This window comes from Colletotrichum orchidophilum, assembly GCF_001831195.1.
Source record: "Colletotrichum orchidophilum strain IMI 309357 chromosome Unknown Scaffold_3.1, whole genome shotgun sequence".
NCBI classification, from domain to species: Eukaryota; Fungi; Ascomycota; class Sordariomycetes; order Glomerellales; family Glomerellaceae; genus Colletotrichum; species Colletotrichum orchidophilum.
In genome coordinates this window covers 298,079-311,119 of record NW_019172959.1, presented here as the reverse complement: position 1 = coordinate 311,119, position 13,041 = coordinate 298,079, and the positions used below count along the sequence as shown (strand labels likewise).

The 13,041-nt window shown below is 56.7% G+C and overlaps 2 protein-coding genes across 2 annotated transcripts; one reads left to right on the top strand and one right to left on the bottom strand.

Annotated features, from left to right (window-relative positions):
- Window positions 1-1,555: 1,555 nt before the first annotated feature.
- On the bottom strand, window positions 1,556-2,893 carry CORC01_00491 (uncharacterized protein; the record flags this gene model as incomplete). The annotated part of the gene is made up of 1 exon (XM_022612148.1): window positions 1,556-2,893. One exon carries the CDS (start codon window positions 2,891-2,893, stop codon window positions 1,556-1,558), a length of 1,338 nt encoding a protein of 445 aa, XP_022481287.1.
- A 1,336-nt stretch (window positions 2,894-4,229) lies between these two features.
- CORC01_00490 (uncharacterized protein) lies at window positions 4,230-6,061 on the top strand (the record flags this gene model as incomplete). Its single annotated transcript, XM_022612147.1, has 2 exons — window positions 4,230-4,901; window positions 4,988-6,061. 2 exons carry the CDS (start codon window positions 4,230-4,232, stop codon window positions 6,059-6,061), a joined length of 1,746 nt encoding a protein of 581 aa, XP_022481286.1.
- Between the last annotated feature and the right edge of the window lie 6,980 nt (window positions 6,062-13,041).

Sequence of the window (13,041 nt, the reverse complement as noted above, 5' to 3'; positions counted from 1 at the left end):
AGCATGAGAAAACAGCCGACAAGGTAAGATCCTCTGCACTGGTGAGCGGAGAGTAGACAGCGGGCTGGTTGCGTAAGTTGAAAAGCAGCTTGGCTCTGACCGAGGAGGAGAGGGGTTGATTGACTTATATCAGGGCGCGGGGCAGGCGCGGCGCACTCCGTTGCTCACAATGACCCCTCCTTCGAAATGGGCAATGCACCGGCGGACTCCGTCGCTCACAATTGACCCCCCTTTCGGACTGAGTGGCAATGCAGCGGCGCACAGCGTTGCTCACAGTGACCCCTGCAAGTCGACGGCACCAGAGAATCGAACGGTACGTACCGGGCCTCCTGTCGAATTTCGTCGCGTTACCGACCAAACCACTTGGCCATGGCCCTTTTCTTTCTTCTTGCACAAGCCTGAACGAGGATGCAGCCTGCCTAGATGATGATTAAGAAGGAGTGTGAGAGAGATCGAATACCTCGGCAACGGCTGCAATGACCGTGGGGGAATCCCGTGCAGCTCGGCCGAGCACAGGCCAAGCTGGTAATGACCAAGAGGACAATGTGAAGTACGCCTTGAAAAAGGGCGGCAGCATGGTGTTGTTGGCAGATTGGGGGCGAGAACGGAAAGTAGGAAGGACAGTGAACATGATGGCCGTTTCGCTTCGGGTATCACTGAAAGTGAGCCTTATATCGAAAAGAATAGCAAGCCTAAACGGGATCTCGATGCCTGGATTCCGCACCACGACCTGTTCGTGACTCATCTCCAGGACAGCGTCGCCTTCATCAAGCGGTACGACCTTGTCTGGCGCTAGAGGCCGAGCAAAGTTTGGGGGCAGAGGGATATTCACGAGGGTTACTCATACCAATGTCTCGCTCCCACCGACACCCGCGTCGAGAACCGCCTTCATTCGACAGATGATGGAATGTACAATATTTCTATGCCTAGATCGCGCACTTTATTCTGCTTGTCTTGAACTTGCAATATTTTGACACCATAAATTACAGCACTAGAAAAGACAGCCTGACTTGAAGACTCTATCGCTGTTTGCGTTTGCGTTCTTCGGCCGCGAGTCGCGACTTCTACGCGGACGGAAGAAGACTCAACTAGATTACTTACCTCTGAATTAATATAATAAAACGGCTTAGTTCTCCGGAAACGGCCATAACGCTCTCTTTTATATACTATGAATCTCTTGCATACTTAATCATTTATAAACAACCGACTTATAGACGGGTATTAATATACTATAAGTGTATGGTATATGGATATGCAATGCGGAGTACGTATTTGGCTCTTATGAGGGATAGGATCAGACACAGAGACGGGCATCAATAAGTGGTATGACACGACTGGAACCTGCTCTGGCCCGCCGCCGACGTGTTGGCGCTGCTGTAAAAGCTCAAAGCATGCCATTAAGTTGAAAAATCGAATCCTGCCATCGGCATTCATCAAATGAAGTACTTCAATGTCCCATTGTAGCATCAAATCAAAGCTTCCCGCCGCAACATGTCTCGTCGCGAATTTTTGTACCCATGGATAGCTTTGCATTCAACATATACTTAGCCAGATACTACCGTCCAAGGTTGTTGACAACACTGCCAACCATGACAGCAACCTCCCTATCCCAGTTCCCCTCCCCCCTCCCCTTCCCCTTGAGCGCACTCGGCATCTGGCACCCCCGAACAACACACTCCCTCACAGCATCCCCAACACTCGCCCTGTTGGACCTGAGCGTGCGCGCAGACACCCCGCCCCGGTTCACAATCTCCTGCACCCTCGTCCCCAAATTCCCAGCCATCGTCCGCCAGAAATAACTCGGCAGGCTCCCCGTCTCCAGGTACGCGAGCAGAGGCTGCAGCATATTCGTCTGCTTCTGCGGCGCCGACGACACGAGCGGGTGCGCCGGCAGCTTGGTCGACTCGAGGACGAGCTCCAGGGCGACAATGTTCTGGCACCGCGCCGCGATCTCGGCCAGGGTGCGCTCGAGGGAGGGCAGCTGGCCCAGCGACCGCGAGAGCGAGGCGATGGACGACTGCAGCGCCGAGCGCAGGTATGTCTCCAGAGCCTGCAGGAGCAGCTGCGGCGTCCACCTCTCCGCCTTTTGCGTCGTCGGGGCCAGCGGGGAGAGCAGGAAGAGCGTGACCATGGCCGATACCGTCCTCGCCTTCACCTCCTCGCCCTGCGCAAAGGTGGCCGAGCTGGGAATCGCAAAGTCGCGGATAATCTTCTCCGCCGTCTCCTTGACGGACCGCTCGACCGGTGTAATGACAGAATCCCGGAGGGTGCGAATCGCGTCGACCCTGCCCAGGCCGTAGCCCTCCTCCCCGGGCGCCGTTTTATCGAGCACCTCCCGCAATGAAAGGATCGTATGCGAGCACCGCACCAGCGCGCGGTGGTCCTCCTTCTTCCCCGCCGCGGCGGCCGCCGCGCTGACGCCGGACCCCGCAATCTCGGCGTGCTGGACCTCGAGCTGCCTCCCGAGCTGCAGACACCGTCCGACGGAGCGGCCGAGCTTCAGCGTCTCCCATAACCGCGTGGCGACCTGGCGCACCTCCTCGGCCTCGGCATGCTTGTCAATGACCTCCTTCTCGAGCTGTTTGTAGCTGTCGTTTAGGTTCTTGATCTGGGCGTCGAGCTCCGAGATGATGCGCTTGCTGGAGGTGGTCTGCTCTTTCGTGTACTGCAGGAGGGGGGCCGCCGACTTGGTGGTCAGGACGTCAATGTGGGAGTCAATCTCCTGGGTGTCGAAGAGCACGCGGGAGAGGGGCGTCGAGAGGTCGAGGGGCACATCGTTGGGGTTGTTGGTGGCGAGGACGAGGGTGTTTGCGAAGGAGGAGGGGCTGAAGTCTGGGTCGAGGAAGGCCTCGTAGTCGATGTAGGAGGGGTCCTCTTCTTCGCGGGCCGTCATGATGGGCGAGCGTGAGCCATTGACTGGGGTCGTGGAGTCAATGGGTGGTTTTGCGTTGGTGATATGCTTGCTGGTGGGATTGGGCGTGGAGGGGGGTGCTTGGAGGGGATAGCTCTCGGAATTGGCGATTGAGTTGGCCAAGCTCCAGCTGTCCTGTTTCGGTCGGTATCGAAGTGCGTCGAGCGGCACGTATCTTATCGCCGAAACGAGCCTTAAGACACCCAGCACAGACCACAGTTGTGAGGCTGGTGGTCAAGCCACACGGGCCCAAAGTTCCGCTCTGCCCCGCAATTTGTTTCTTCCAGCCACACGTTTAAATCCGCCTTTTTTTTTTCTTCCGATCTCATCGATGACGCCGGGCAGCGATACACGGATTGAAAGCTACGGGCAACCAAGATAACGAGAAAACACAGTCGCTGATATCGGATGCTGCACGACAAACGGCAACTGTTAGCGTCTTGCATCTTGTTTGAATCACGTCCGTCGAATCTCTAATGAGTCAGTCCTTGATCTCGCCAACACCTCATAATCAAACCATTTGCATTGCTCACTGACCTGTTTACTCCCCTGCTTCACCCCGAGGTTCCGGAGCTTCGGCATCTCCACTCTGACGATCCCCAAAAGGGTTAAGAAAAACACAAAAGAAAAACAAGAACCCGCCGCTCCCGGCCATTCCGCCTGGCTCCTCTCGGTTTCCCAGCTCTCCCGCCGCCGCCCAAACTCTCCCCCCGTGCCCCCCATCATTACCACCACCACTCAGCAACCCAGTCACCACCGCAGTGGAGAAGCAGTCTGTCATCAATGATCTGCGGGTAGCGGGTAAGCATAGCGTCCCCAGCCGGCACCTCACCACACAGTACACTCATCACACTCACAAAGTCACCAAGGTAGTGCGGCATGCGCTGACTACTCGAACAAAAAAACGCGCCTAAGGGAAAAATCCCCCTCCCCCATCTCCGCCTTTCCGAGCGTTCCTCGCAACCTTATTGTCATAATACACCATTTTTCGCCAATTCCTCCGTCCTTTCTCTTCCTCTTGTCACCTTACCTCCCCCTCCCTCGAGACGCAATGTCCTCCCTCACCTAATCCCCGTCGCCAATCTCTCCCCGAGAGCGCACTCAACCGATCAATCGCGAACGAGCGTATAATAATCTCCGAACCAAACATTGGACGACGGGCGACGACGGAAACAACACCCGGCCAAAGGCCCCGCCCCCTCCGAGCGATCCTCCGGACGACCCGGTCCCAAAAAAACAATCTCGACATCCGATAGTCTCGAAACCTCAAAATCAACCACCCACGTAGACGATCACGTCGACGACGAACCCATCCAAAATGGTCCTCCAAGGCCGCGCCCTCCTCTCCTTCCCCCAAGGCGCAAACGCCTCCGACACCCTCCTCGGCGGCGTCCACTTCAACCTCACCGTCATCAAGTACTGGAACTACACCCTCTACACAAACGGCACAATCTCCAACGGCTCAAACTGCTTCGTCACGGAACAGCCCTACACCCCCGTCTACCTCTTCCCCAACGGTTCCTTCGTCAACTCGACATGGTGCTACGACCCCATAAACCCCATTGGCAAACGCGCCGGCGTCGGCGTCGGCTTCGCCGTACTCTACGCCTTTGCCCTCTTGTTCGTCCTCGCCAACCTCAAGCGCCACGGCAAACACTACCTCCCCACCACCAAGCGCTTCTACCCCATCGGGCGCAGGTGGCAGTGGTACTACGCCATCCTCGTCTGCGTCGCCGCCTTTGTCAGCCTCTTTACCAACATTGACGTCGACCGCTTCTACGTCATTGGCCTGCCCATCATCATCAACAGCTTCTTCTGGTACCTTATGCAAATGTTCACCATTGCGCTCGTCTGGGAAGCCGTCCGCCATTGGGGCAGCTGGAGCGAGAGGCAGGCCATCGATCCGGATCCCTTTTCCCTGCGCGAGGGCGACCGCCGAAGCAAACTCGAGTTCTGGATGCCATTGTGGTTCTATCTATGGCTATGGCTTGTAGGTCCCCCCCTCCCCCCTCTCCTCCGTTCACATCATGTCCTATGACACCCAATCATAAACAAAACCTAACATACAACCTCCAGAACTTCTTCCTCATCATCCCCCGCAACTGGGGCGAAATCGAAAAACAACGCTCCCCCGATCAAACAGCCGCCCGCGCCGCCCCCTCCGCAACAGACGCCCGCTTCAAAACAGCAACCTTTTGCCTCGTCGTCTGCTTCCTCACCATCCTCGCCTCCCTCCGCCACTCCATACTACACTACTACCCTCGCAACCGCGGCATCCTCAACAAAATAGGCGGCCTCTTCCGCTACACCCCCTGGCGCTTCCTCCTCATCCTCCCGCTCACGGCCTGCCTCATCACCTACCAAGGCCTCGTCTCCTTCAACTTTGCCTACTCCGTCCTCAACGCCAAAGCCTCCCTGGCGGCCGTCTACGCGGGAGGGTACGGCCCCGCCCTCCTCATCCTCTACACGCAGATCGCGTACGGCTTCACCTCCCCCAATGAGGATAAAGAACTCATCCGCCAGCGCCGCGAGCGCGGCACGGAAATCGACCGCGACATGGGATACGTTCCCAAACCCGCCTGGTGGCGCCGCGCAAAGAACAATGATCACCTCGTCGGGCAGATGAGCATGCGCGATCGTATCGCCCGCAACGTCCGCGAGCTCGGCGGCGGGCGCGCCACGGGCCGCGGGATCAACGAGGGCCTCGAGGCGCAGGCCACTGAGCGCGAGCAGCAGGAATCGGCCGCGGAACGAGAGATTGAAATGGGTAGCTTCAACGGGAGATCAAGGCCCAATTCGACGCACGGCTCGCTTCGCCCCGGCTTCGACGCCGCGGACCCCTCCACGTTCACTTCGTACAGCGGGAAATCCGACCGCCGTCGCACCGAGCGGGCCATGAACGCCGCAGCTGAACTCCTCTTCCCCGGCGGCGCACCTCGTCGGGACCGCACTGCCGAGTTGATGCAAGACGGCCCGCCGCCGCCTTCGTACACCGACGCCCAAGTCGGGGGCGTTGGCGTGGGCCGGGGCAGGTCATCGGACAGCACATCAACGGCCCATGGCCCAGGGGAGCGGAGTCACAGCGCGAGCACCACCGTATCGGTGACGGGACAGCAGCCGCAGCAGGTGAAGAGTATGTTGGATATTTGAATGTACATCCCACCCTGACATCGAGGGTTCAAGTACAATAAAGCTTACGAGGTATGATTATTATTTGAGAAAGTATGTATGGCTAGTATATCTGTCACCAGCGTTTGAATGGTCCTGCATCTGGCATGTCAAAAACAGTTGCCCTCAGACCAGCGCCGTGTCTATGGTTGAAGTTTAATGGTAAAATTACTCATCATACGGTCCCTCGTGGTTTCCATTTGCTATTGTGCCAGCATGTGCGTCGAAGAAAGGACTTCTTTATCGTGGACTGTCGAGAGGAAGCACTAAAAGAATCCACGCCCGTAAGCTATAGCTTGCGTACAGTGGCATGCAGCAAGCTAAATCACTCGGCTGTCACCACAAGATGTTGAGGGTGTTGTCATAACGCACCCTGTATATGATCACACGTCGGGCTACCTTAGACCGCATGTCGGTCCCCGGTTCTCGGGGACCTACCGCAGTCCACCTCTGCATAACGGGTAGCCGCACTCCCTGTCCCATCTGACAGGTCGTCTCCTTAAGTTCTATTACAGTAACATGGTCAACCTGAGCCGACGCTCACACAGCTCACATAATGAACTCTGGATGATATACTGGTATAAACAGCTGTGTCAGTGTTGCCTCGGGTCGGGACAAACAGATGATCCCCGAGTCGAGAAGAGCGCTCCCCGCGGCAGTGCCCCTTGCCCAGGCACCCAGGCATAGCGTCCTCGGATGGGATGTGTACATTGCATAAGACTGAAAGGATGCCATGAACTACTTCTGCAGTGCTCGAACTGTGTAGCTGAATAAAGCCGCCGGGGACGAGAGTTTCTTGCCGTTCGTCAAAAGCATGCTTATGCTCGGGCGAGTTGCGGAAGCTTCCATCAAGAGACGAATGTTCCACGCACTCTTTTGCCACTCGTGGAAAGCTTGCACCCTGATGAAAGTCCCTCTACTCAGCATCGACATGTGAATTAAGAAGGTAGGCCTGGACCTGAAGTACCGACAGTGAAGTACCCGGCCGCATGTGAAGTTTGAACCCATGACTCGGCAGCCGCCATCCCATCGACAGTTCGCCTCCAAGAATGTAACCCAATAGCAGGTCAAAACAACGGTGCACGTCGTTCATCCAATGACAGCAGGCAGATAACCCAGGAACAGATCTCAGTCGATGCGGAGAAGAATAAGAAAAAGTAGCTACAGAGGGGTGAACGCTGGGCGAGCAAACCTAGGAACCATCCATCCAGTGCTCAGCAGCGGCGGCGGCGCCAGAGGCGCCATAGAGTGTAAGCGGGAAAAGGCAACTGGACCGAGTGTTGTCGATGTAAGCTGCTTCGTGCCTCGTGCCTGGGAAAAGGCGGCTGACGCAGTACATCTGTTAGGTTGCTTCGCTCACGGCCTACCTTACGCCGCACTGAAAGATAAGATGCTAGTCGGCGCCCCCTCGGTCCCGACCAACGACATCGCCCGGGCGGTTGAAGCACTATGGGCGCATTGGAGGTTTATGCCTGGTCGTAGTCGTGGAATGGATCGGTCTGTCGGCGGATGAAGGATGACTGCATGAACGGTAAGTTGGAGCGGAGGGCAAGACCGCCCACTCACAGACCAACGCCAGTACTCATTGGCATCATTGGCATGTGTGTTCGAAACGAAACATGTCAGCCATCGCAAGCCACGGCCGCCCCCTCCAGCGAGCGCATGTGTTGGCTGCATGCCACCACAGGGGAGTTCCTTCGACGTGCGCAGGCTGCCGAATGATGGAGCCTACAATCTCGCGGATTCTCGTGGGTGAAAGGCACCGGCCAACAAGATCTGTTGAGCCACGACTGCGGTGCTTCGAAGGCTAAATGGATATGGAGCGATCAGATAGGGAATTGCTCTAGCAGCAGTGTCTTCGGATGCGAGCCCATGCACGTCTGCATGTTGTGCGCCGCACTGGGGACAGCTCGCAGGCTACTGCGTGCGCATGCATGGCGCTATTCATGCGTCTCGCTGTACACTTTTAGCCCAGCTGGCCAGCGACGGTCATTTAACAACGATACGGAGAGAAAACGGTGCGTGGCGTCTACCGGTCGGCCGTGAATGGTCGTGTATATTCGTACCGGAGAACCCAAGTCTCAAGGAATGTCTGCGTCGGCGAGAGGCTTCATTCATCCTCGGGGACCGCGTGAGTGAAGTTGCTTAGACACCGAGGTAAACCCTTGTAAAAGAGCGGTGAGGAGGACACTACGCCGGCGACAGAGACAGGTTTGTTGGAATGGGGCCCAAGGCGCCTCGATTCTTGACAAAGTGAGGGGGGAAAAGAGCCCGTCTCAGGGATGGGCCTGGCTTGGTAGAGGACCAAGCCAGGCCGTGCAGCGCAACGCGCAGCCTTTAGATCTGCACGAGGCGAGCGAAGGTCGATGGCGGATGGCATCTTCTGCGGCTCGTGGAGACCATTGTTGTCTCTCGCTCGCCTGGGCTGGCCGCTTGCCTGGCCGATCGCCCTGATTGACAAGACGGTGTGAACTACACCCAATCAACCTAGTCCGCAAACCATTATCGACCGCTTTCGCATCTTGCATCGCTTGCTACCGGCTTTTGCGACTGGACATCCAACGCAGCGGCCGGTGACACGAAGCACGAAGCATCGATAGGTGCAACGCAGTGAGATCGGCTGTGTCGAAATATAACTCTGATGTTCATCAACCAAGTCTGAGTAAGCACAAAAGGCTGCGGCGAGGGAGCAAGTCTTTGAGTTCGCATGCTTCACCCGGTTGGACTGTTCCCGATTGTCCAAAAGTTGCGATAGGCAAATAACCATTGACCGGCATGGTCAAGGACCACACTTGATAATACTGCCGCGAAATTCGGCTGCCCGATTATCTGCAGGGTTCCTAGCTTCAGCCGTGCAAGCCGATTCACGCGATGATGGAATCTCAAGTGTCGTTCCCAAAGACTCCCGTCTTGTGCCTGAAGCACAATGTGGCGTATAATGTCGCACAAAGTTGATTCAGACCATGGCTACGGCAGCTCCCTTGCCTGAATCGCAGGTTCGTCCATGTCTCAGCCGTTCGGCGGTGAAATCCAAGCGAGCGGTCACCTCCATCAAAGTTGTGGCCGGACGTGGCTCGCGCGTCTCAGAGGCAGAAAGTACCCCTGAGCCACCAGATGCTTTCAGGGAAAAGGCTGCCAGGTGGCGGTGACAAAAAAGCCTCTTTCCCATGGCTTCCGGTTCTCGATCCGACAGACTCGGCAGGCAAGTGATCGAGCAGCAGCGTTGCCACGATTACCTAGGGCGGACTGTCGAAATTCGGAGCGCTGTAGGCAGGCATCGTCAAACAACTCGAGATCTAGGCGTACTTCGCTGCGAGGGGTGACGAAGCTGTACGGCCACAGATACGCAAAACTACAGATAACCGCACCGAGAACCCGAGCTGCATGAACAGGGTCGCAGCCAAGAACGGATATGCAGATTTCCTTAGTCGGACCAAAGCACAATACACGCAGCAGCGTGAGCGCAGTGAGGATACCAATGCCAATTCCAGGTACGGTTCGAGTCCAGCGACCTGCATATGGCTGCAGTCTCCCACGCGCATCCCCCAAAACGGCATCCCGTCAAGTCTAGCCACAGCGATCCTCCGGGCATCCCCCTCCCCCGTCGATTCGCATGCATCAGCGCTTACTGCTGTCATCTGCATTCTGTTTGAAACGAGCCAAGATGTGTCCTCTTGAGGGGGTTGCTAGGTATGTATTCATGGGTAGGTCAGCTTGTTCGTCATCCCCCATTATCAACCGACAGACCTTCTGCGATGGTTGCGGAGCTGTGGATGCGGTTGAGGACCAAGAAAACTGGCGGGACAAAGGATCTCGCTACGCAAACTGCGATGCCAACCGCGCGAGGAGAAGAAGCCTTGGTTGAGTGCTTGAGTCCACATTGCAAACTCGTGTTGGCGCCGGTGACCCATCGCTTGATGCATTCCAGCCATGCCGAATGATCCAAGCTTGTAAGGACGGGCGGGATCTCGCCCTGAGTTTTGACCAGCGATCCGATGCTTGCAAGCCCACTGCCTCTGCTGACAGGCAGCCGTAGCACGGCGCTAGACCGCCTGTGTACTGGCATCTTCCCAGCAGGCCGTTGACACGCGAAGCCAAGGGGTGGGGATTCCGATGCATTGTTTCATCCGCGCAGAGTCTAAAATTCCCCATTCTCCGACCAAGAAGGCCTGCCAGGATCCTTTGCTGGGGTGTGCCACGCATCGGCCGACCTGAACTGGGCAGTTCAGATCCAAACGGGCCCTGTCAGATACTTCGTTCATGGTCGTCACTCTGGGCCAACAGGGAGACGAGATGAATATCACCTGATCCGTCGGAACAGACAGCCACTGGGCCCCTCATCAGCTGTCTAACACTGACAAATATCGAAAATGAACGTCGTACTATGCGACAGGTTATCGTGGATGAGAGTTGATGCGGTGGTTAGCGGCGCAGCGTAGGTGAGCATGCGCGACATCGTGAGGACAGTGAACGCCATGACCGCCGCCCATGGCCATTGTGTTATCAAATTGCTAGATGGTGAAGGAGATTGTGGGAGAGAGAGGGGCCGGAGAATTAATGAGAGGTCCCGGCAGTCGTTAAAAAATATGGCGCACGGTCAGATTCGCCAAAATGGCCTAACCGACGAAGCAGACACGGAGTGGTAGGCCGTGGTATTTCAGGTAGCTGCTGGAATTTGAAAGAAAACGGTCAATGTTGATCTACCTGTGCGGGGGTCGCCGTTCAAGGCCCGGAGTCGATGGGGGCGACGAGCTTGAAAGAGGCTTGTTGGTGAAGAATTCTCAAGCGTCGCAAGCGTTATGATGGCCCTGGGTCTCGGTGATCTTCAGCAGCGACGAGTGAAGATCGGCGGACATCCTTGCCCTCCAGAGAGCGAGTGGCGCCAGCCTCGCTTGGTGTAAGGCATAAGAATCAGTGTCGTGGTGTCCCTGCGGCCATCACCCAGGACCAGGGCCAGGTGGCCAGCCCCCCGCGTTCGGTCAAGTGCGGGGCAGCAACATAGGGCATCGGCAGGTGTCCCTCCATCCCGAACGTTATGCGGTGCTCCGTACATGTGCTGTAAATGCAGGCATGCGGGCACGTAGGGTGCTGAAGCACTTCATGAAGTTTGCGGCTGGAGTTTGTGGGAGCTCATGGCAGACGGGCGACCTCCCTGCCTTTGCTGGCTGATAAGAACAGCAAGCCGGCAGGTTAATGCAATATTGCGACGAACGAGAGGTCGGAGTGCGCTAAGTACCAAAACACGGCTCGCTAGGGAGACGTTCTAGTGTTGGCGGAGTGAGACCGCGATGAGGGCGACTGAATCAGTCCCGGACCGCAGGGTGAGAGCATTATCGGTGAGCAATTACCGCGAACCAGAAGAGCACATCCTAGACGGCGACTGGGGAGCAAGGCCGAGACCGACACAGTGGGTTTGATTGTGTTTCTGGCTGTAACTCTCGAATTAATTGTTGCACAGTGGCGGTGACATGTTGAATGCGGTTCCGACAAGATGGTGGGGGACGCTGGATAACGACCGGCTTTCATCTGCCGGTCTGTGACTCCCACAGCGGGATCGCGAATGCGATTGAGCTGAAGCGACAATAGCTTGTGAGAGCGTAATCTTTCCGATAGAGCCAAGAGAGGTTTCTGACCAGCGCGCCCTTGGCACGTATGCAGTCTCTGTCGATTTTCCTGGAATCGTCCGAGAGTGAATGAGTCGTCTGCAAAGTTTTCCGATTGACGATGGCCTCTTGGATACCCAGAACTGGGTACTAGGTAGGCGTCTTGGGGCTAGATTCAGGCACAGGGGTAGCTCCCATGGTCGTTACGAGATTAGTATCACAGGACGAAGACGGACGCTATCGAGTGGTGAGATGTGATGGCAGCGACTTTGTGTTTTGCTGGTGTTCGTCCGGGGTTGGACCCAGTCGGCGTGTCTGGGTCACACCAAGCTCGACCGTGGCCGGGGCAAGGGAGGCTTACCCTTGATGTCGAGAACGAGTGCCTGGTCTCGGACGAGGGCTGTCGATTTGGAGCAGAATGTAAAGTGTGGCGATGTCCTATTGTCGCTGTGATACTACTATGATTGGTGAGGATTCGAAAGCCCGTCACTCCCGTCTCTCTCTTAGTCGGGCGGTCTGGTGGTGGTGGTGATGGTGGTGGTGTCCATCGTCCATCCATGGGAAGGGCCCGATAAGAGAGGGTGTGCCAACAGAACAAAAGTACGCGAGTGTGAGTGGGCTGGGTGGGCTAGCGTGCGTCTGGCGTGCGGCATCCCTTTAGCCAAAGCGAGTTTATGACTCTGGCGGGTGTGAGCGATGCAGTTGTGGGATGTATTCGTCCCGATCGTCATGTAGGAAATATACTAAGTCTGTAACAGAGGCGCGAGGAATTTGATGCGTCTCAGTGTGTTGGCCCGGCTGGAATGGAGAAATTGGCGCCGAGACGGAGCTGAGGTCAAGGACCTAGGCCGTGGGTGGTGGGTGGTGACAGACGGCAGATGCGGAAAGGAAGCTGGCAGGGCCGCAATGCAGATGGCAGCTGGGTACGGAGGTACGGAGGGACGTAGTACGGAGAAGAGGACCCAAGGAGACAACGTGGGCAGCCGCAGCCCGCAAGCCGCAACGGCCGGGCGTGGGCGGACGGAATGCTCGGCTGTCAGTCTGAGACGAGAGGGAGGGTCAAGGTCGCTGGAGAAAGTGGGAATAGTTGCGAAAAGCCCGGAGCTGGAAAGGGAAGCACGCACCAACATGTCTGACGAGCGACAATATACATCAGGCAAAAAAGAAACACCAGAGACGGAAGGTACTGGACGATGTCGACTTCTCTCCCGACAAAATGTGGCTGTCCCTGGTGCCCTGGTCCTTCCTCTTCTTGACAACGGGGAGGCAGGTGGGTTCTTCAGTTCGTGGAGTCTAGACCCACTCGGCACTGGCGTCGCCTGCCTGTTCCTGTTCCTGTTCCTGATCTGCCCATGTCAT